This window comes from Trichomycterus rosablanca, chromosome 27, assembly GCF_030014385.1.
Source record: "Trichomycterus rosablanca isolate fTriRos1 chromosome 27, fTriRos1.hap1, whole genome shotgun sequence".
In the NCBI taxonomy this organism is placed as follows: domain Eukaryota; kingdom Metazoa; phylum Chordata; class Actinopteri; order Siluriformes; family Trichomycteridae; genus Trichomycterus; species Trichomycterus rosablanca.
In genome coordinates this window covers 120,415-141,450 of record NC_086014.1, presented here as the reverse complement: position 1 = coordinate 141,450, position 21,036 = coordinate 120,415, and the positions used below count along the sequence as shown (strand labels likewise).

The 21,036-nt window shown below is 41.6% G+C and overlaps 2 protein-coding genes and 1 long non-coding RNA gene across 5 annotated transcripts; 1 reads left to right on the top strand and 2 right to left on the bottom strand.

Moving 5' to 3' along the window:
• The first annotated feature begins 198 nt into the window (after positions 1 to 198).
• On the top strand, positions 199 to 16,088 carry LOC134304371 (uncharacterized). The gene is made up of 3 exons (XR_010007836.1): positions 199 to 252; positions 1,174 to 1,252; positions 15,719 to 16,088. It is a non-coding gene; the product is annotated as an uncharacterized LOC134304371 (long non-coding RNA).
• crabp1b (cellular retinoic acid binding protein 1b) lies at positions 2,439 to 5,527 on the bottom strand. The gene is made up of 3 exons (XM_062989893.1): positions 5,321 to 5,527; positions 4,676 to 4,789; positions 2,439 to 2,797 (listed from the first exon to the last, which is right to left on the bottom strand). The coding sequence occupies exons 1-3, from the start codon at positions 5,525 to 5,527 to the stop codon at positions 2,747 to 2,749; spliced, it is 372 nt and encodes a 123-aa protein (XP_062845963.1). The 3' UTR covers positions 2,439 to 2,746.
• Positions 16,089 to 16,579: 491 nt separating the features above from the next.
• Positions 16,580 to 20,599, bottom strand: slc25a44b (solute carrier family 25 member 44b). Of its 3 annotated transcripts, none has more exons than XM_062989650.1 (5): positions 20,495 to 20,599; positions 18,550 to 19,230; positions 17,904 to 18,031; positions 17,587 to 17,819; positions 16,580 to 17,327 (listed from the first exon to the last, which is right to left on the bottom strand). In XM_062989650.1, the coding sequence occupies exons 2-4, from the start codon at positions 19,172 to 19,174 to the stop codon at positions 17,628 to 17,630; spliced, it is 945 nt and encodes a 314-aa protein (XP_062845720.1). In that variant the 5' UTR covers positions 19,175 to 19,230; positions 20,495 to 20,599; the 3' UTR covers positions 16,580 to 17,327; positions 17,587 to 17,627. The 3 variants fall into 3 exon arrangements, with proteins under 3 accessions (XP_062845720.1, XP_062845719.1, XP_062845721.1); XM_062989649.1 differs by having other exon boundaries at positions 17,632 to 17,819; XM_062989651.1 differs by lacking the exons at positions 16,580 to 17,327; positions 17,587 to 17,819 and having other exon boundaries at positions 17,927 to 18,026.
• Between the last annotated feature and the right edge of the window lie 437 nt (positions 20,600 to 21,036).

Here is a 21,036-nt window from a genome sequence, read left to right as displayed (position 1 = left end):
GCGACCCTGATTATAAAAGCATTAGTTACAGATGAATGAATGAATTGTGATGTTTGTCTATCAAGGCGTGTCATTTAGGCACGGATTTGATTCGTCGTGCTTCGATTCAGGACTCGATTCTTCTATTTCAGGCGTTCAGAGCTGAGTCGACTCAGTAGTTTGGGAGCCGATTCTGCAGGATTCGTTTTGGCTGGTTGTGAGGAACGTTTCCTTCACGAATTCCCGACTTTCTCCTCACAGCAAGAAAACAGTGTAAAAATACAAACTTTTTAAACACAAAAAGTTTAATAAACCAATGTTTTTATTGTTAAAGCATGTTAAAATAGACGTAAAGTCGACAGCGAAGAGTCAGATAACAGGTTTAGCATCGTGTTTACTGTTACTTAGCAAATACACTAAACTAAGCAAATGCTTCAGTTTGTTATTAATATTTAAGTTTAATTAAAACGTTTTCTGTAATTTTATAAATGAACATCTTTCTGTACTAAGGTGGGGTGGGTATAATATTAAAAATGCTTTTAAAACCCTGCAACAGTGATGATAAACCTTAATACCGTTCCAGTTATCCAACACGACCAATTCATAATAGACAATATTTCATTTGTTTCATAATTAGGAATTGGCACTTTATTTTTTACTAAATACATTTGCTGTAGGACAGTTTTGCATAATAGAATTTTAAAAATCGACGATAGTTTGCTTGTAATTACTAAACCGACTTAATAGAAATACAAAATCGATTATAGTTTGCTTGTAACTACTAAAACGATTGTTATTGCGAATGCCTTATTATCTTTATTCTCAATATCTTACGTTTATTTTCTCATCCAAAACAGCATATTGTGGTTTATTTTGTTTTACAGTCATTAATAAAATAAAGTAGCCAAAATGATCGTTATTTTAGTGTAAGATGAATTAATAATGATGTAATAATGTAATAATGACAGACATGCAGTTACACGGCTTTACCAGCAGAGGTCACCAAAGCAGCAGAAGTGACCAACCCTTACTGTCTGGTGTTATCTGACTGAAAAGCAGTGGAACAGTTTACCCTGTGATATTCTATATTATTCAGAAATAAAGAAAATTAAGTGCCGGAATAAATCTAAATGTCTAAAAATAGTCACTAGTTTTTATAGCCGGTAATTTAGACTGTATGTCTTTTGGATTTAGGTGTTTGAGAATCAGTCAGGAAGACAGACAGGATCAGCAGACAGTTGGACCTCCTGAGATAGAAAGTGTAGAGAGGCAGGTAGGAAAAGGAAACGTCACCAGCTTTTTGTTCTGGTAGATAAACCTTGGTGTAGGGCCTTTCATCCTCAGCTGCTTGCATTGTAAGTCACTTTGGGTAAAAACCTGCACTAAATGTCAGACTGCTGGTGTAAGTTCACACTCCTGAGATCCAGGATCCAGGAGTCCAGACTCGTTCCTCACCCCTCCTTTAATTGTTATGATAGCTGGATTCATTCCCAGAAGTTGGGAGGGGAACTGATGCTGACCTCCAGACAGAGACGTTTCAGAATGTGTCGACACATCTGCGTTCAGAATAAAGTACTCGGTAATCTAACCCGGCTTCAGACGCCACCAAACACCCACACCTCGACTTATGGAATCCAAACCGGGACCACCCGCACCATCGTAACCCAGACCGCCAGCGGGAGCGCCTGTTTGAGAGCTTTTCTGCTGTGTTCCTGCTCCGGTCGCTGATCCTGGAGCTCTTCAGTCTGGGTTGCAAATCTGTTTATTTGAATAATTCACAATTCATTAGCTCATGAGCCACCGCGGGGAGGAATCGTGGGGTCGGGTAAACAATAACGTCAACACAGAGTCTCCAGAGCTCGTACAGATCTCATCATGTGGAACAGCAGCCATTACTGAGCCATTATTGTCTTTCTGTGCAGTTTTATGAGAGAGCAAGGGTGGTTTGGATGATAGTGAGATACAGTGATTAGGTACAAACTGGGTCTGGTGGGTACACTGGTCCTCCTCCAACCTTCCAAAAACCTCCTTTCTAAAAGGTGGACGTTGATGTACATTAGACTAGGTGCACTTGCATATAATAACGTAAATATGTGAGTGCATTCTTGCATGGTGTAGGTATACAGTTACTGTTTTACAGTTAATAGGTATACAGTTAATTTTTAAGGACGTTTCTGTATTTTAATCTACATTAATATTCATGACCTGATCGGTGCTTTGCCATAATTTGCCAGATCCACAGATCATGGTTTGGTTTTGGTCCTGACAGTACAGTGCAAACCCACATCACAATCATGTCAGAAAACAGTGGACGGGTGTGAATACTTTCTGAACCACATGTGTAGGATATAAAACATCACATTATGCTACATGATATAAACTGCTGTAAACTAGAATAAAACTCAAATAAATAAAGTATTTCTGAAGACGTTTATTATTAATAGAAACGTTTCTGGATCAGTTAAATACGAGGAGAGGAATGTGAGGATGACAGGACAGGTTACACCCACACACAAATTAAAATCTCATATTTACGTCCCGATTTAGTTTTATTCTGTGCAAATTTTTATTAAATTTAAAGTAAAAGCACTTCAGAGAACCAGGAAGGTTCCAGCGGCGCCTCCTCTCAGGAGCAAAGACATCTCATCAACTGCTGATTTCAAACAAAAATAAAAAGTGGGAATGACAAATGGTCATGAACTGTCAGTCGTGGACGTGTTGGGCGTGGACGTGTTGGCGGGTTCTTCCATCTGTTTCTCGTGGAGCTTCAGTCCCGGACGTAAACCCTGGTGCACACCACGTCATCGGCTCCAAACGTCTGAGAAATCCAGACAGAGAAGAGAAGAGGTTTAATATCACAATTCTGATGGACATTTCTCAGAGTTCTGTTGTAGTTCTGAATGAAGAACATGCTAAACGTCATGCTCATGCTGTATATTGCATGGTAAGGGTGGGAGTAGTAGTAACTGGTTGTGTCTGGGAGAAAGAAAGAAGCTTTAAGGGGAAGAAGATTTTCATGTGATGATGTGAAAGCAGCGCTGCATCCTGAGCTATGATGGAATTCTTTGAAACCTATAAAAGGAAGCGCTGGAGGGAGTAAAAACTGGGACGGCTCGGCGGCTTCTCAACTAACAATCAGAAGGTTGCTGGTTCTAGCCCCACCAGTACCAGGCTGCCACTGTTGGGCCCTTGAGCAAGGCCCTTAACCCTCGATTGCTTAGACTGTATACTGTCTCAGTACTGTAAGTCATTTTAAATAAAGACGTCTGCTAAATGCTGTAAATGTAAACGTCAGCACCGAGCACCATCTGCATCCCGGAGCAGGACAGGAGGGCTGAACCCTTTTAAGAATGGAGGTTAGGAGGGGCCGCCCGCCCGGCGCACCGCTGCCCCGGGACACATTAGCCGGAGGAGCGTCGGAACCCCGTGTGCCGTTAGCGCTCCCAGATGAAACGTGATCAATGAGGCTCATTAGCGGCGCTCGAGTTCAGCTGCCGGCGCACCACCGATGAGCTCGTTATGGGAACGGCCTCGTTCTCGACCTGGATGAGTCTTTTGGGTGATTGTGCGGAAAAACAAAATGGGTCGGGGGGTGTGTGTGTGGGGGGGGTTAATTTAAATTTGGATAATTTCCTAACACATTTCCCCAAACGTTATGAAAAACTACACCAATGTTCTCCAGATAATGTGATCTGACGGTGAAGGAACAGGCCAAGCTAGTCTGGTTCTTATTTATGTCTTCATGTTTCTGAAGACTCACTTCCTCAACAGCGAGGAACAGTAGCAGTGATCTCTGCAGCTTCTCTACTGGCCCACAAGCTTTTCACCTGATCCGTATAGCGCACTGAGAGGGGATTCCTCATAACTGCCGCAGTTATGCCCTCTGCTGGCTAATCGACAGCACTACACAGAGACCTGAACGCAGAGCTGTAAAGCACACCATTGTTGGACTCTGGAGTGAATGATCATGCTTGGGAATCTGGGCTTGGTGAATACATGGTTTGAGCTGCACCATGAACCTTGATCCTTCAGCCTTTAATAAAACCCTACAAACTTGGCTGGATGGAAAAGAAACGCTTGGTCAAGTTTCTTCTCAAACATCAGCGACACCCCTCACCAGCACTTGCTCCGAAATTTATGGGCAGATGTTGGTACTACGTCTGTGGAGCTCCTTCATTTCGGCTTTATCTCAGAAATTCCATTCCAATTCCAGACACTTCATCAAGAGAAGAACGTGCACGACATTCACGAGAGGCCTCAAAGTCAGTTGAAAGGAAAAGCGCCTCACCAGTAAAGCTTTCTCATCAGTTATTAGTCCCATTTACTGCTTTTCATCTGGTCTATAAACCCAAACCGGCCGGACGTTCCTCCTGACACATTCGTGCATCTAATCCAGCAAACGGAGGTGTTCCTGATGGACCTGTTGAAGGACCTTCACGGTATGCACCCTAACCAATACCTCATGTGTGAGTTACATGATAACCGGAGGTGCACAGATTGGTCCACCTTAAAAACCACACACAGCCAAGCACCACGGCGCAGGAACGCCTGGAGAGTTTTACACGACGGGGTTTGATCACATATCCTACGTCAGTAATTCATCAAGTCTCTCTAGATGACCTACAGTCCTACAGAGCATCTTGGGATGTATGGAACACTACTTCAGAAATGAAGATTTCAGATAGTCTTTCTTTACCAGGATCAGCTCGTCACCCCTCAGCTCCCGTGTCCAGTACGTCTTCGGTCCATTTCCGTTCAGCAGGGTCTGCCTGCAGGCGAGCTTATTCTCCGTCTCCCAGGTTGCCAGACTCTACCAAGAACATATGAGGGAAATCAAGACCTTTACTCATAAACTGCAGTTCCTTCATGATGGAATGTTTTGCCTGTGCAGTCACGACATCTGTAAAAAAAAAAAAAAAAGACTTTGCAGATGTTTTATCAGCACATCAAAGGCTTCACGGCTATTGAACGTAGACGTGTGGTTTATAAGTCCCTTGAGTAGAGGGCACCGTCACGTTGACCCCACTGTGTAATTTTATAGAGGTTTTGAGTCACTGCAATATTTCTTTGTCTATAAAGTTCAAGAATCTCCTCCCCCCTGCCTTTTGAGTCTTCGGCTTGTCAGTGTTCCGCCAATAAAATCGTTTGGTATGAACGTTACCCAGTGCCCCTCTGCCCACCATCTAAAATTGTAGTCAGAGACCACCCTGTAGTTCTGACATGAAGGAACTGACTAACCTTCGGAAACGAACAACTGGCTCAACAGGAAAACCTTCCCGAACCCTAATGTTCGATACATTCAGGTGTCCGAATACTTTTGGTCATGTTTGCGTGTGATCACCTTGCATTTGCGTCCATCCACGGTCTCCTCGTGGAACTCCTGTCCGATCTGGAAGTTGATCTCGGTGGTCCTGACGGTGGTGGAGGTCTTGATGTAGAACTGCTCTCCGTTCTGACGGATCTCCACCGAGGGTTTGGAGGCCGCGGCACACGCCACCTTCCTCAGCATAGCGTTCACCCCTACAGATGATGAAGGTCGAGTTAGCATGTTTTTTGTGAATTGAGAATAGAGCGCTTCTCTTTACAAGCTGGAGAACTTCCTACAGTCTTACACAAAATATATATCATCAAGAATCATGGAGCTGAGAGGCTTCCGGAAGATGGCGAGAGTGGCGGCGTAGTTCAGTTACTCCTCCGACATTTTTTGATTTCTTTTCATTTTGCCCCACTTAAAGTTGATTATTAAAGTAGATTTTGAAGTTTAAAATAGCGGTAAACAGTGGGGCGACAATGACCAGAGAGAGAACCAGGAATAAAGGTGCCACGGAGATGTTTGAAAGCGAGCCGAAAGATGCGGCTGACATGGCAGCAGAGGAACAGCATGGTGGCCAACAACAACTAGATGAGCCAGAAAACAGTGAAGTAAATTTAAAAACGGTCCTGGAAGAGATTCAAAGCTTTAGGAAGGAAAACAACCACCAACTGAGTGACATTAAAGCGGAGTTAAACAAAACAAATCAGCGAATTGGTAAAGTGGAGGAACGTATCGAAACTTTAGAAACACGAGTACAAAACATGGAGGATGTGTTGCGCCGAATGATAAAAATACAGTCTCAACAGGAAAGAAAGCTGATGGATCAGGAAGGACGATCAAGAAGGGAGAATATAAGAATCTATAACATTCCTGAGAACGCCGAGGCAGGTAATGTGTGTACTTTTGTGGAACAACTTCTACACGATAGACTCGGCATTTCCATCACTGAATTGAAGATTGAACGTGCACACAGAGCGCTTGTGTCACAGCCGGTGAGGCACGACAAGCCGAGATCTATCATAGTGAGATTCGCTACGTTTAGAATGAAGGAAGAGGTCATTCGAAAAGCGTGGTTGAAAAAAGAAATTCATGTAAATGGACAGAGAATTTACTTTGATCATGATTACCCCTCGGAGGTGGTGAAAAAAAGACAGGAGTACGCAGAGGTGAAGCGGGTCTTAAAGGACAGAAAAATAAAGTTTCAGTCCCCCTATCCCGCACGGCTACGGGTGTTCTATGAAGATGGGACACAGTTATACAACACAATTGAAGAAGCCGAGAGGGGTATGGAGGCGAAAGGTTTTCATGTCAAAAAGAGTACCGCTGTAGAAAGCCCGGCGGAGCAATTACAGCGATATGCCTGGGAGATGATTGGACAAACGGAAAAGCAAGGAGAAAAACGACCAACGAAAACTGTGGGCTTTAAAGAGAAGCTACGTAATTACAGGAGACAGGCAACTCCGAATGATTAATAATTCATAAGTCAAATTGAGGATTAATAAAGACATGGATATTTTCTGCTCTGCATGGAAGTGCAGGTTAATATATATGCTGTGGTTTCTAAACTCGGGTTTGACCTATTTCTTTTCTCAGGACAGTGGTGATTATACTGACTGATTTTCTCTCTCTGGGTGTGTGTTTATTTATTATTATTATTTTTTTCCTTATACAACAATAAGAGTTAGGGGATGTCGGAGGGTAACGTTATAAATGCTATGCTGTGATGGAGAGCCCTTTGGAAAGGGTTTCCCCTCCACAACTATGGACCATCAGTAGTTCGCCTAAGGGTCATTTTGCAAAGACCCCTTCATTGGAAGAAAGTTATGTAAGAGATTTTGTTACTGTTTATAGTTACCACAAGGTCAGTTACTTTTTTCACAGGGAATATACTTGCATAAAATTGATTTATTTTTTAAGCCATGATGACAAAATTAAACAATTATAATGGGTCGTGGAGATATAAAATTTGTCTCCTTTAATGTCAATGGTGTAGTAAATCCAGTCAAACGAGCTAAAATATTATCTAAGATGAAAAAAGAAAATGCCCAAATTGTATACTTACAAGAAACACATCTATCTGATAGTGAGCATAAAAAGTTAAGTAGAATGGGATTTAATCAGGTTTATTTCTCTTCATACCATTCGGGACATAGACGAGGAGTAGCAATCCTGATTTCTCATAAGATTGTTTTTGAAAAAATACACACATGCGAAGACAAAGAAGGAAGGTTTGTTCTAATAAGGGGAAAGATAAATGATACTTTGGTTACTCTGCTTAATATACAGTGTATCACAAAAGTGAGTACACCCCTCACATTTCTGCAGATATTTAAGTATATCTTTTCATGGGACAACACTGACAAAATGACACTTTGACACAATGAAAAGTAGTCTGTGTGCAGCTTATATAACAGTGTAAATTTATTCTTCCCTCAAAATAACTCAATATACAGCCATTAATGTCTAAACCACCGGCAACAAAAGTGAGTACACCCCTAAGAGACTACACCCCTAAATGTCCAAATTGAGCACTGCTTGTCATTTTCCCTCCAAAGTGTCATGTGATTTGTTAGTGTTACTAGGTCTCAGGTGTGCATAGGGAGCAGGTGTGTTCAATTTAGTAGTACAGCTCTCACACTCTCTCATACTGGTCACTGAAAGTTCCAACATGGCACCTCATGGCAAAGAACTCTCTGAGGATCTTAAAAGACGAATTGTTGCGCTACATGAAGATGGCCAAGGCTACAAGAAGATTGCCAACACCCTGAAACTGAGCTGCAGCACAGTGGCCAAGATCATCCAGCATTTTAAAAGAGCAGGGTCCACTCAGAACAGACCTTGCGTTGGTCATCCAAAGAAGCTGAGTGCACGTGCTCAGCGTCACATCCAACTGCTGTTTTTGAAAGATAGGCGCAGGAGTGCTGTCAGCATTGCTGCAGAGATTGAAAAGGTGGTGGGTCAGCCTGTCAGTGCTCAGACCATACGCCGCACACTACATCAAATTGGTCTGCATGGCTGTCACCCCAGAAGGAAGCCTCTTCTGAAGTCTCTACACAAGAAAGCCCGCAAACAGTTTGCTGAAGACATGTCAACAAAGGACATGGATAACTGGAACCATGTCCTATGGTCTGATGAGACCAAGATTAATTTGTTTGGTTCAGATGGTCTCAAGCATGTGTGGCGGCAATCAGGTGAGGAGTACAAAGATAAGTGTGTCATGCCTACAGTCAAGCATGGTGGTGGGAATGCCATGGTCTGGGGCTGCATGAGTGCAGCAGGTGTTGGGGAGTTACATTTCATTGAGGGACACATGAACTCCAATATGTACTGTGAAATACTGAGCAGAGCATGATCCCCTCCCTCCGGAAACTGGGTCGCAGGGCAGTGTTCCAGCATGATAATGACCCCAAACACACCTCTAAGACGACCACTGCTTTATTGAAGAGGCTGAGGGTAAAGGTGATGGACTGGCCAAGCATGTCTCCAGACCTAAACCCAATAGAACATCTTTGGGGCATCCTCAAGCGGAAGGTGGAGGAGCGCAAAGTCTCGAATATCCGCCAGCTCCGTGATGTCGTCATGGAGGAGTGGAAAAGCATTCCAGTGGCAACCTGTGAAGCTCTGGTAAACTCCATGCCCAGGAGAGTTAAGGCAGTTCTGGGAAATAATGGTGGCCACACAAAATATTGACACTTCAGGAACTTTCACTAAGGGGTGTACTCACTTTTGTTGCCGGTGGTTTAGACATTAATGGCTGTATATTGAGTTATTTTGAGGGAAGAATAAATTTACACTGTTATATAAGCTGCACACAGACTACTTTTCATTGTGTCAAAGTGTCATTTTGTCAGTGTTGTCCCATGAAAAGATATACTTAAATATCTGCAGAAATGTGAGAGGTGTACTCACTTTTGTGATACACTGTATATGCCCCTCCGGGGAGTGAGATTAGTTTTTTCCAGATTATATTTGATATTATTTTGTCAGAAACACAGGGGGTACTGATATGTGGGGGGGATCTTAATGTACATCTGCAACCTAAACTCGACTTATCAAATAAGAAAACACCCTACCCAAAATCTCTTGTTCAGAAAATTAATCTACTTATGAAGGACATTGGGCTCATTGATGTATGGAGAGATCTTTTCCCCAACACAAAGGACTATACATATTTTTCAGCGCGACATTCAGTATATAGTAGGATAGATTATTTTATAATGTTTAGCAGAGACAGAACAAGGGTGAATGCCTGTGATATAGGCGTAACTGATCTTAGTGACCACTCTCCAATATATTTAACAGTGGATTTGGGGTGTAAACCTAAAAACACAACATGGACATTTAATTCAAGCTTACTTAATGATCCATCTTTTGTAACACAAATTAAGGAGGAAATTCAACAGTATTTGAAAGACAATGACAATGGGGAGGTGCCTCCTCATGTGGTCTGGGATGCCGCTAAAGCAGTTTTAAGAGGCAAAATAATTTCTTTGGCCTCATTTAAGAAGAAAATGAGAACACAAAAATTAAATGAACTACAAAATGAGTTAAAACAACTAGAGAAAAAGCATAAAAACAACCAAAGCCAGGTTATTTTAGAACAAAGTAGAAAAATACGAAATGAAATTAATAGGATATATGCCCAGGAAATTCAGAAGAAGATGATGTTTACTAAACAGAGATATTATGAAAGTGGCCCCAAATCAATGAAGTTATTATCTAGACAATTAAGAAAGCAACAGACCAATAGTTCAATTCATAAAATTAAGGATCCTGAAAATAATGTTACACAAAATAAACAAGAAAATATTCAAAAAGCATTCGAAAAATTTTACTATAAATTATACTCCAAGCAGTGTGGGGGGAGGGAATCAGACATTGATACATTTTTGGACACAGTGGACCTACCTGCCTTGACTGAAGGCCAAAACAATGCACTGATTTCGGAAATAGCTATGGAAGAGATTAGGATTGCTATTGGTAGGTTGAAGGGAAATAAGTCTCCAGGCACTGATGGATTCACAACAGAGTTTTATAAAGTTTTTCAAAAGGAATTAATCCCTATTTTGCTATCCACTTTTAATTGGACACTAAACAAGGCTGAGACCCCCCCCTCCTGGAGAGAAGCTATAATATCAGTCATACCGAAGGAGGGTAAGGATAGATTAGAATGTGGATCGTATAGACCTATATCAGTATTGAATGTGGATTACCGCCTTTATACATCAATAATAGCTAGAAGATTGGACAAATTCCTACCGAATCTAATTCATAATGATCAAACAGGATTTATACCTCAACGACAAACACAGGACAATATCCGGCGTACATTACATGTCATGCATAATATTCAGCAGAACAAAGTAGAGGCAATTATTTTAAGTTTGGATGCTGAAAAGGCATTTGATTGTGTGAGATGGGCCTATTTATATAAGGTTTTGGAAAAATTTAATTTTCATGAAACGATAATTAAAAGTATACAGGCACTTTATTATAATCCAACAGCAAGAATTAAAATTAATGGACATTTAACAGAATCTTTTACTTTGGGGAGGGGTACTAGACAAGGTTGTGCCTGGTCTCCTTCACTTTTTGCACTGTATTTGGAGCCTCTAGTCCAAAGTGTTAGACAGAATAAAAATATACAAGGTATTACTATAAACCAAGTGGAACACAAGATTGCTTGTTATGCAGATGATGTTTTGGTTTATTTGACTAACCCCACTAACTGTTTACCTGAACTTATGAATCGGTTTCAGGAGTTTGGGCCCTTATCTGGGTATAAGATAAATATAAGTAAAACAGAAATCCTTGCGTATAATTATAAACCAACCACATGTATTACTGATAAATATCCCTTAAAATGGAACACAAAATCAATTAAATATTTGGGGGTTAATTTGACAAAGAACATTTCCAAACTATGGGAAAAGAATTATGGACCATTTCAGACAAAGATTCGGGAGGATTTAAAAAGGTGGAGTCTCATCCCTTTTCTTGGGCTCAGCTCAAGAATGAACTCAATCAAAATGAATGTATTACCAAGATTTCTGTACTTGTTTCAAACACTTCCGATTGAAATTGACAAGAAATTTTTCACGGAATGGGATAGAATGCTTTCACGATTTATTTGGCAGGGGAAAAAACCTAGAGTACGTTTTAAAACATTACAGCTATTAAAGGAGGAGGGGGGTTGGGCTCTACCATCACTGAGAAATTATTATCAAGCAGCACAAATTCGAGCAATAGTGTGCTGGTGTAATCCAAATTATCAGGCACAGTGGAAATCAATAGAGAACTTTACTGTACATGATACTCCTCTACAAGCAATAATGACAGATAAAGAGATACAAAAATATATAGATGAAATCAATAACCCGTGGGTAAAATCCACACTGAAAGTGTGGAAAAACGTTATTAGAGAATATGGTTTGGAAGATTGTGTTAAAATCCTCACATGGGGAGCATATGATTCGGAATTCCCACCAAATAGATTGGATAATAGATTTAGAACTTGGGTGACGAAAGGAATAACAGCCATGTGTACTATAGTTGAGGGGGGAGAAATCATGAGCTTCCAAAAACTAAAAGAACATTTCCAATTAGAGAACCAGGATTTTTACAGGTATCTTCAAATAAGAAATTACTTTGATCAGAAAGTGAAGAAGGGATGTAGGGTTAAACATAATGGTATAGTAGAACTACTAATTAAAGCATATGCATCCAAAGATGAAACTTGTTATAGAACAATCTCTAAGATTTATAAAGCCCTTTTAAGCATGAATATACATTCAACGGATTATGTCAAACAAAAATGGGAAAAGGAAGGAGTAATGATAATTACAGAAGAGGAATGGACAAGTATATGGAGATTTCAATGGAAAAGTACCAGATCTTTGAAATGGAAGGAATTTTGCTGGAAAAATATTATTAGGTACTTTATTACACCACAGCAGACAGCTCACATGAATGCTACTGCCCCAGTGTGTTGGAGGAAATGTGGATGCCAAGAGGCAAATCATTATCACATTTTTTGGGAATGTCCAAATATTAGAAAGTTTTGGGAAGACATAAGGGAAGCGCTGCAGCATATATTTAGAAAAGTTGTGCCCATGTGTAGTAAGGTATTATATTTGGGATATATTCACCCTGATATGGGACAAATAGATGAATATTTAATGGCAGTGCTTTTAGCAGCCAGTAAAAAGGCATTGACCAGGAAATGGTTACAATTAGAGGGACCAACTATAGATGACTGGATTGAATTAACTAAAGAAATATATGCAATGGAGAGGATCACTTTTTCAATAAATATTAAAATGGATGTATTTAAAAATCATTGGAATAGGTGGATGCAGTACTTAGCAGAGATGAGGCCAGATGTGATGGAAACAATGTGTTTAGACAATGACAGTTGAATGGATTATAGTTTGTGGCTCACAATGGACCTTAAAGGCATAACAGTTTATTTTAGACTCTACTTATTTATTTTAGACTGTATTTATTTATCTATTTTTTATTTTTTTTTGTATTGTTGAGAATGCAAGATATTCCCTGAATGTACATAGTTATATGTTTATTTTAAAAAATAAAATGAAAAAGCTAAAGGCATTGTTAGAAAATGTTAAGAAAATCTTTGATGTGACTTGCTTGTAATGTCTTCAAAAAAAAAAAAATTATAAAAAAAAAAAAAAATTAAAAAAAAAAAGAATCATGGAGCTACACAGTATTTCCTTTAACAATATCTGCTGCAAGACTTTCTCGTGTGATACACTACATGGTCAAAAGTATTTGGACGCCCGATCATAGCTTGTTGGACACTATTAAAACAGACTGACCCTCTGTGTGATCTTTACAGCTAGAACAACAGCCGCTCCTCTGAAAAGCTTCTCACAAGTCTTTGGAGTGTGTCTGTGTGTGGGAATTTGTGCCCATTCAGTCAAAAGATGACGCTGATTGATCAGTTGGTGTTCCGATTCATCCCAGAGCTGTTGAGTGGGGCTGAGCTCAGGGTTCTGTGCAGGACACTGTGTTTCTTGTTTTTTAAACCAACCTTTACTTTATAGAGTCATTAGAAGCGGCGTCCTGATACTTTTGATCATGTGGTGCATGTTTAGAAGCGTTTCATGGCAGTGCAGATGGTTATCAGCAGATGTTGCCAGTGTGCCGGTGCAGTGACAAGGTGCTGAGTGGAAGGAATGCCGTGGCTCTTGGTCGTGTTTGTTTAATAGTACAGCTGTAGATCTCCCTTAAAGTGGACGTCATGATCCACATTACAACAAAAAACGGCACAAAAAAGAAAGCGTCCATATTTAAAGCTGTTTTTGAATGATTTTGTAGGAACTATTTGCTGTTTTCCAACTAAAGACGAGTAAGCAACCGAAAAAACCATCTCAACCCAGAACCAGTCAAGATTTTCTCGTTATTCAAACCAAAACTTGAATTAAAACTTGAATTTTTGCTAAAAAAAACACAGGAGCAGAAGAGGGCGTGGAACAGGTCGAGAATAACCCTGATTTACTCCTCACACCACTTCAGTCCTTAACGTTCTCCTGAAGAACCAAGAGGAACCTGAATATCAACAACCAGACGGTGGAACCCAGCGACTCCACACCATCACACAGCACAACATGTTCAGCACTTCACTCACCGAGGGCTTTCAGAAGTTCCTCAAAGTTCTCACTGCTTCTCATCTTCCAGGTTCCTGCAAAGTTGGGCATCGTTTCCTTCTGACAGGTTCGAGATACGTGTAAAAAAAAAAGCAAATGTAGAAGATAGAGGAACAGTTCCTAGACGTTCTTCTGAGTTTTGTTAAAGGATGGAGATGAAACCACTTCACTTCACTGCGTCTCTTCAGTCCAGTCTTCTCTTTCACCCTCACGCTTCCTCACTGTCTCTCTCTCACCGCGTTGCCTTCATCATCTGAAGAACCAGCTTTGTTCCCTCCCTCTCAGACTGATGAACCTCCTCATCCATCCCTCCACCTCTCACATCTCCCATCATCTTCACTCCCACGCTGAGATGCTCACTCGCTTCCAAATCGACTTACAGTTCTGACCAAATACAACACAAGCAATTAAGGGTTAAGGGCCATGCTCAGGGGCCCAACAGTGAAAACTTGGCCTTCGCCTATAAACTGTTGTAAAATGTTGTTGAAGAATCCTGCAGTTCTGTTTCATTCTCAGCTACATTTTTCAGTACGTTCCTCACAAACAGTTCATCTCCACCTGCACCTCCACCTTCACCTCCATCTCCACCACCTCCATGTTGATCCTTACCTTCAATGTGAACAGAAACTGGTGCCTCAGGAAACATATAGAAGAACACAGATGGAGGGGAATCCCTCACCCCCCTGTACCCGCCCAGCCCGCCCGCCCGCCCGCCCGCTTGCTTCTACGCTCTGATTCCTTTCTTCTCTAACGGTGCTTCATTTATCTCCTTCACAAAGTGGCTTCAGGACAAACGAGAGAAGATCTTCCATCTCCACATGTGTATTACACCCCCTATATCTCCACCTCCACCTCCACCGCTCCATCCATCAGTCAGCTCCTTGCAGGATGAGTTTCATCATGTTCTTTTTTTTTTGTCTGGTTATAAAGAAGATCAGGAGACCTACAGCGAGTGACTTTCTGCTAGACTGCTGACCTTTATTATATAATAATATGGACACCCCTTTACTTGATGGAATTCTGGTCTGTAGTATTTATCCCTAAAGTATGTGGACACCTGACCTTGCTTGCTGGACGTCTCATTCCAAATCCGTGGTCATTAATACAGAGTTGCCGCTCGTCCATGTTGCCTCCTCTTTTCCCTGAAGGCTTTATTGGAGAGTCTCTGTAGAATTTGTGCCAATTCAGTCAACGGTGCTTTTTTGTGGTCAGGCATTGCTGGAGCATGAATTCAGGCACAATCAACATCCCAATTCATCCCAAAGGTCTTGATGTCAGGGCTCTGAGCAGACCACTGATGTTCCTCCACAGCAAACCCAACAATTCATTTTAGAAAAATCGATTGGACGCAAAACATACAAGCTGGGTTTTAGGAGGGGTGTCCCTATTCTTTTGTGTATTGCATACGTCTTCTAAAAGCTATTAGTCATATCCATGCCCATCAGACAGGTCTCAGCTGGATCTTCAAATGAACCCACAACCTCATTACAGACTAATGACAGGTATCAATCACCCTTAATTGTCCAGGACCTGACCTTCTGTGTCAGACTCTTTATCTTCTACAGCACATTTATTCAGTGTTCTCTTTAGAACATTTGCAGTGGACGCTGGTGTATGTTCGTCTTTAGAAACGCTTTTAGAGGTTGTTATTGGTTTCCCAAGTGGACGAGACGTGAGCCCTGGTCTCTCCACAGTGCACTCGCTCGTTTATCAGACGAGTCCTTAATTACAGTCCTTTTTATATTCTGTCCTCTAGACAGGAACCAATTTACCAAAGAAACAGACTACGTCTGGAGGAAGCACAGATTTCTTCTTCCTAACAGAGCTCTAAATCAGCGCCAACTGAAGGTCCGTTCAAAAGGGTTCAGCACTTTCATCAAGCAGTCACTCGGAGACGGACGCCGTGACTCTCACCGACCTCAGTGTGACTGGAGCTGGAGTCCATCCCACAGAGACCCTTACGCACTGATCATGTGATCTCGACTGTAAGGGAACTTCAGCCCTGTGTCAGGGCGTGGTGTTGACGCTGATCTTTGAGCGTTCCTTTGCTCTCTGCAGTTACTCCAGACTAATGAAGCTGGGCCGTGTATCATATTGTGTGTGTAATAGGGGAATAAAAAAACGTTGGTGAGGTTGTATCAGCTGCAGTAGTGTTACGAGGATTTTTAAAGCCCATACAATCACTGATCACTTTATTACAAACAGTTACTTTGAGGGGTGCAGCACAGTTTCAGTGATTGACCTTTTTTATTTTTAAGTGTGTATGAATCTCTTTAGGTTTTTTCACATCCAAAAACATGCTTATTCTCTATTATCTATTAATCATCTAAAAACATAGGCTTATTTTCAAGACACCATGTTCTAGGAATGGGCTCCGGACCCACTGAGACCAGATGAAGAAGCACGTGGTGCTCAGGAACAGTTTATACACTTGGGTGTGTGGAGCAGTGAGTGTAATAATAAATTAAACAACGCTGCCATCTACCGGATATTTATGAAACTACAATTACAGCTAAAAAATAATCCACTCACCCTCTGGCATTATGGAACACTTAATGCTTGATGTCTAAACAGAAATGATGTAAATAAATCCACACAGACAGAGAGTTTTTTTTTTTTACATGTGACGTGTTTATAGTGCATTTAAAGACAATCACAATCTCAGCGCTGTGCATTTATCCTCACAGAACATGTTCAAGCGGTGCAGGACAAGACGCCATCCTAAATAAATCCAGAACAGTTTAAAAACAGACAGAATGTTCACACATCTGTAGAAAAAACAACAATAAATTAGTCCTAAAATACGCACTATTAAGTCTCCCGTTTCCTCCTGAGCAGCAGTTCCACTTCCACAGCACTGATCGTTTACAGGGTGGGTAACGTGACAGTGGTTATAAAGTCAGAACATTTTTTAATTAAATCTATTTTCTGACTTTAGAACATCAACAATAATCTAAAAACAACATAATCTGCAAAAGAATAAGAATTCAGTAATGAGCCACTGTCCAGACTCAAAATCAGTCAATAATTGTACCAACGTTTTTTTAATCACTTGGTCTGAATAAGTAAGTCTGGACCCAGTTTAGATTCTGGGATAATTTGGGGAAGGGCAGATTAGTTTTTATAGACTAATTTAAAATATAAAGAATATTTAAATAAAGTTTCATTCATTTGATTTTCAAATAAATCTCTACTGTTAAAAACCAGACATCTGCACCTTATAACTGCTGAAGTTACGCCCTCTGCTGGCTGGTTTAGGTGTTGCACAGAGACGGGAGGTTCAGGTGAAAAGAAGCGGTCGGTGCTGCACACGTGTCGGAGGGGGCGTGTGTTAGTCACAATGCTCCTCAATCAGGAGTGGAGCGCTGCAGCAGGAGAGGGGAAATACCATTGGGGAATCGGATACGACTAGATTTTTCCCCATTTAAAGCCCTAAAACAGCACATTTTCAAACAGAAACCACATAATAGAACCAAAACCTGATCTGCTCATCAGATTATTTATCTGCATGTGAACTCGTGTTCGCCAATCATCCATAATCAGTTAAAATAAAACACCTAAACATTTAGGACAAGTCCGGCATGATAAAAATACAGAATCTGATATAAACTCATCAGCACGGACAGATAAAGAGTCACGGATGTAAAACCAAAGCACGTTCTCCTCTACCAGTGCCGGGAGTCCACCAGCTCCGGACGCAGGCTGAGCTTTTTCAGAGTTTCGTAGCCGACTACCATGACGATGGCTGTAGGGGCGGAGGATATGATGCGGGCGGAGAGGCCCTTGGTCATCCCCCAGAATCCCTCTTCTCTGAGCAGCTCCTTGAAGGTCTCGACGACCGACGTCCTGCCTTCCACCTGTCAGTGTGGGACACGGCACGTTAGTGTATGTTCTATAGATTACCTGCTCTTGTTGCTAATGTTTTGGTGTGTGTACGTTACCTGAACTCTGGCTCTGACCACGTCCATGGGGTTGGTGACGGTAGAGGCGGTGGCAGCCGCGAGTGGTCCAGCCACGGCCTGCAGCAGTAAATGTGGGCAGTTACTTGGGGCCATTTTGGAGAGCTGCTCTGTGGAGAAGCACAAGTTATATTTTTAATGATGAATTTTTATTACGATATGAATATCTGAGTTTCTCGATTTCGAGTTGTATCTCATTTGGTGCTGCAGTACCTGACCCTGACTGTAGAGGGCGGTACCTAACACACGCCCTCTTGGTACCGACCGCTTCTTTTCACCGGCACCAGGCAGGTTCACACACAGTCACGCACTGCTCTCTATTATTCATCGTCTCTGTGCAGTACCTCAACAGCTATGAGGAATCCCTTTGGCTCGCCCTCGCTCAGACACAGCATGTGTAGGCACCCAGCTGAACAATAGCTTTGCTAGCATGTTTTTCCACTAGCCTGCTTCCTGCCACGTACGCTTTTTAATATCGTTTGCAAACAGAAAACGAATGTACGTTTGAATAAAACAGTCTTTTTTACTGCAGTGAGAATGTGATATGACTAAGCAGACTGTTCGAGGTGCTTTAAGATGTGCAGCATTATTCGGCAGAGCATGAAATAATCTGATCTGATCATCTTACCTGCGTAGAAGTGATAAAACGGCCACCAGACTGCGCTGTTGGGTATGTACGTCAGAAGCGAGGCCACGTACCCGCGGTAGAACCCGCGGAACCCGTCCGCCGCGAATATCTGAGCTATAATGTCTCTGGTCTGTCCGAAAGTTACGGCGTGCTTGGCTCCCGTCGCCGCTTTGACCCTGAAGCGTGTGAGATGCTCGCCCTGGCCCTGCATCATGAGCTGCTGGGAGATGACGTCGATGGGGACCGTAATGCTCTGGGCCACCAGCGACGCCGACCCCCCCGCCACCAGAGACTTCAGCGTGTTGTCCCTGGAGTAGTTGGAGACGTACTTCCTGACCAGCTCGTATGTGGTGATGTACGCCTGCCCCGATATGAGCGTGAACGTGTTGACCATGAAACCCCGGTAAAGCCCCCGGACGCCTTCGGCTCGCAGAATCTTCCGGAAGGCGTCGTAGGTTCCTGTGTAGAGCGACTTCCCTTTCTGGACCTGGAGCCTGGTACGGATGAGCATGGCAGGGTAGACCGTGGCACGGATGGTCATGGTCATGAAGACTCCAAAGGAGTAGAACTTGCGTTTGTCCAGGTCCTCCCATTCTATGATCTGGATGTTCCTCTTCTGCTGCATGGTTCCTAGCTGGAGTGCCTGGCCACGCCCTCGGCCCCACCTTTCGGCCTCTCCACCTGAGAAGACAGTAGTTTAAAGGTTAATGACCTTGACTGCACGTGCTTCTACTGCGGTAAAGAGCTTGTGAATGATTATCTAACATTGATTAGATTATCTACATGAAATTAAATGACTCTGGATCTACAAATTGTGCTCTTGTTGTGAAATTTGCAGAACTGTAGCGTCCTCCTATTGGCACAGAAAACACTTACTTAATCACCCATAAGGGCGAAGTTTTTTCCCCCCAATAAAGAATTCAGACCCTTTGCTGTGGTGCTCCAGATTCTGGTCCACCTTTTTAGATTTGAATGAATTTGACATAGTTTGAAACACAAGGACCCACAATTTACACCGAACTGTCAGGACAAAAAACAAACCACAAAGAAATGGTCTGTAGATTTCTGCGATCAGACTATGTCAAGGGATCGTTTGGAGCAATAATACATAAATATATAAAGATATAAAACAACATTAAGGCTTTTTGCTCTAAAATGGCTGTCCGGCTGAACTGTACATCCGAGCAAGATGGGAGACAAAAATAAAACACAACTGTCGATCTAAATGATCTTTAAAAGTCCTGTGCAGAGTTGGGAGAACCTTACAGCATTCCATACATCAGGACCTGATGGAAGAGTGGCAGGATGGAAGTGACTGCTGAGTTAAAGGCTGTAGGAAGTCATAATAAATGGGATAAACTGCCCAAATCCAGGTGTGGAAAGCTTGTAAACTTGCAGCAGTAATTGCTTTCACACTTTTGTGAATAAAATGATTGTTATATAGGGTCTGGATTGAGAAAGTAGTAACTGTATGTATATAAAGAACAGACTGACTCTACTACTGTACTGTTTATTACTGTAGGATGAACGAATCTAGTCAGCTAGATAGCTAAATGTAATGGTGAATGATCCGCTCACACTGAATCAATACTACATGTCTGTAATAAAAATATATATATTATATATATAATATATTAAGATAAGTATATCTTTAAAGTGAAATGTATTTAAATAAACAATTAAAGTAGATTTTAGCCGGTTGTGGTTAGCTATATGTTACGTCTCACACAGCATACTAGCACCACACATAGTATGTAAGTATGTATATGAGCGAATGTGTAGTCCCTTCTCTGTGCATACTATTTAGTACAGTAGTATGTTAGTATGCGGTGTAGCATTCGCTAGCTAATGCTAACTAGCTTCACGGCTAAACTGTAACCCGGTTATACGTATTTACTGCACAGCTGTATCGGCCACAACATAAATTAATAAATAAACATCTCACCTAGCAGCAGAACAGCTTCATTAAACCATAATGTGGTGTTTTATGTTCTGTCAATGCAGAAAAGTTTGTGTCAATTATTCAGTAGAGTTGTAGACCTAACGTTCCTCCTGCCAGTACGTGGATTAATCCCAAATCACCCCATACTGCCTACATAGTGCACTACCTAGTGATGGAAAGAAAATATGTTTTACAGCATTAGCAGCAGATGGAGCTAAAAAGACAACAAAAGTCTCTCTGCCAGCGAAAAAGTCTCATTTAATAAGTGGGTTCATGACAAATAGAGGTGAAAAAGATTTTTTATTAAACAAACTACTTTTTTATGAGGATTTTCTGAAATTCTGATGTTAAAAGTGTAAATTGTGCTGAACTCCTGGTGTTTAACACTGATCTTTTCTTTTTCCAGCATTTTCTTCACTTTTCTCACAAAGAGGAACAGAAACTGTCCTGCGGTGTGACATCAAAGCCAAAAGCATTTAGAAACACGTCCAGCTTCTACTGATTTATTTCATCCTTTATATTTTATACTTCATTTTTATTACCGT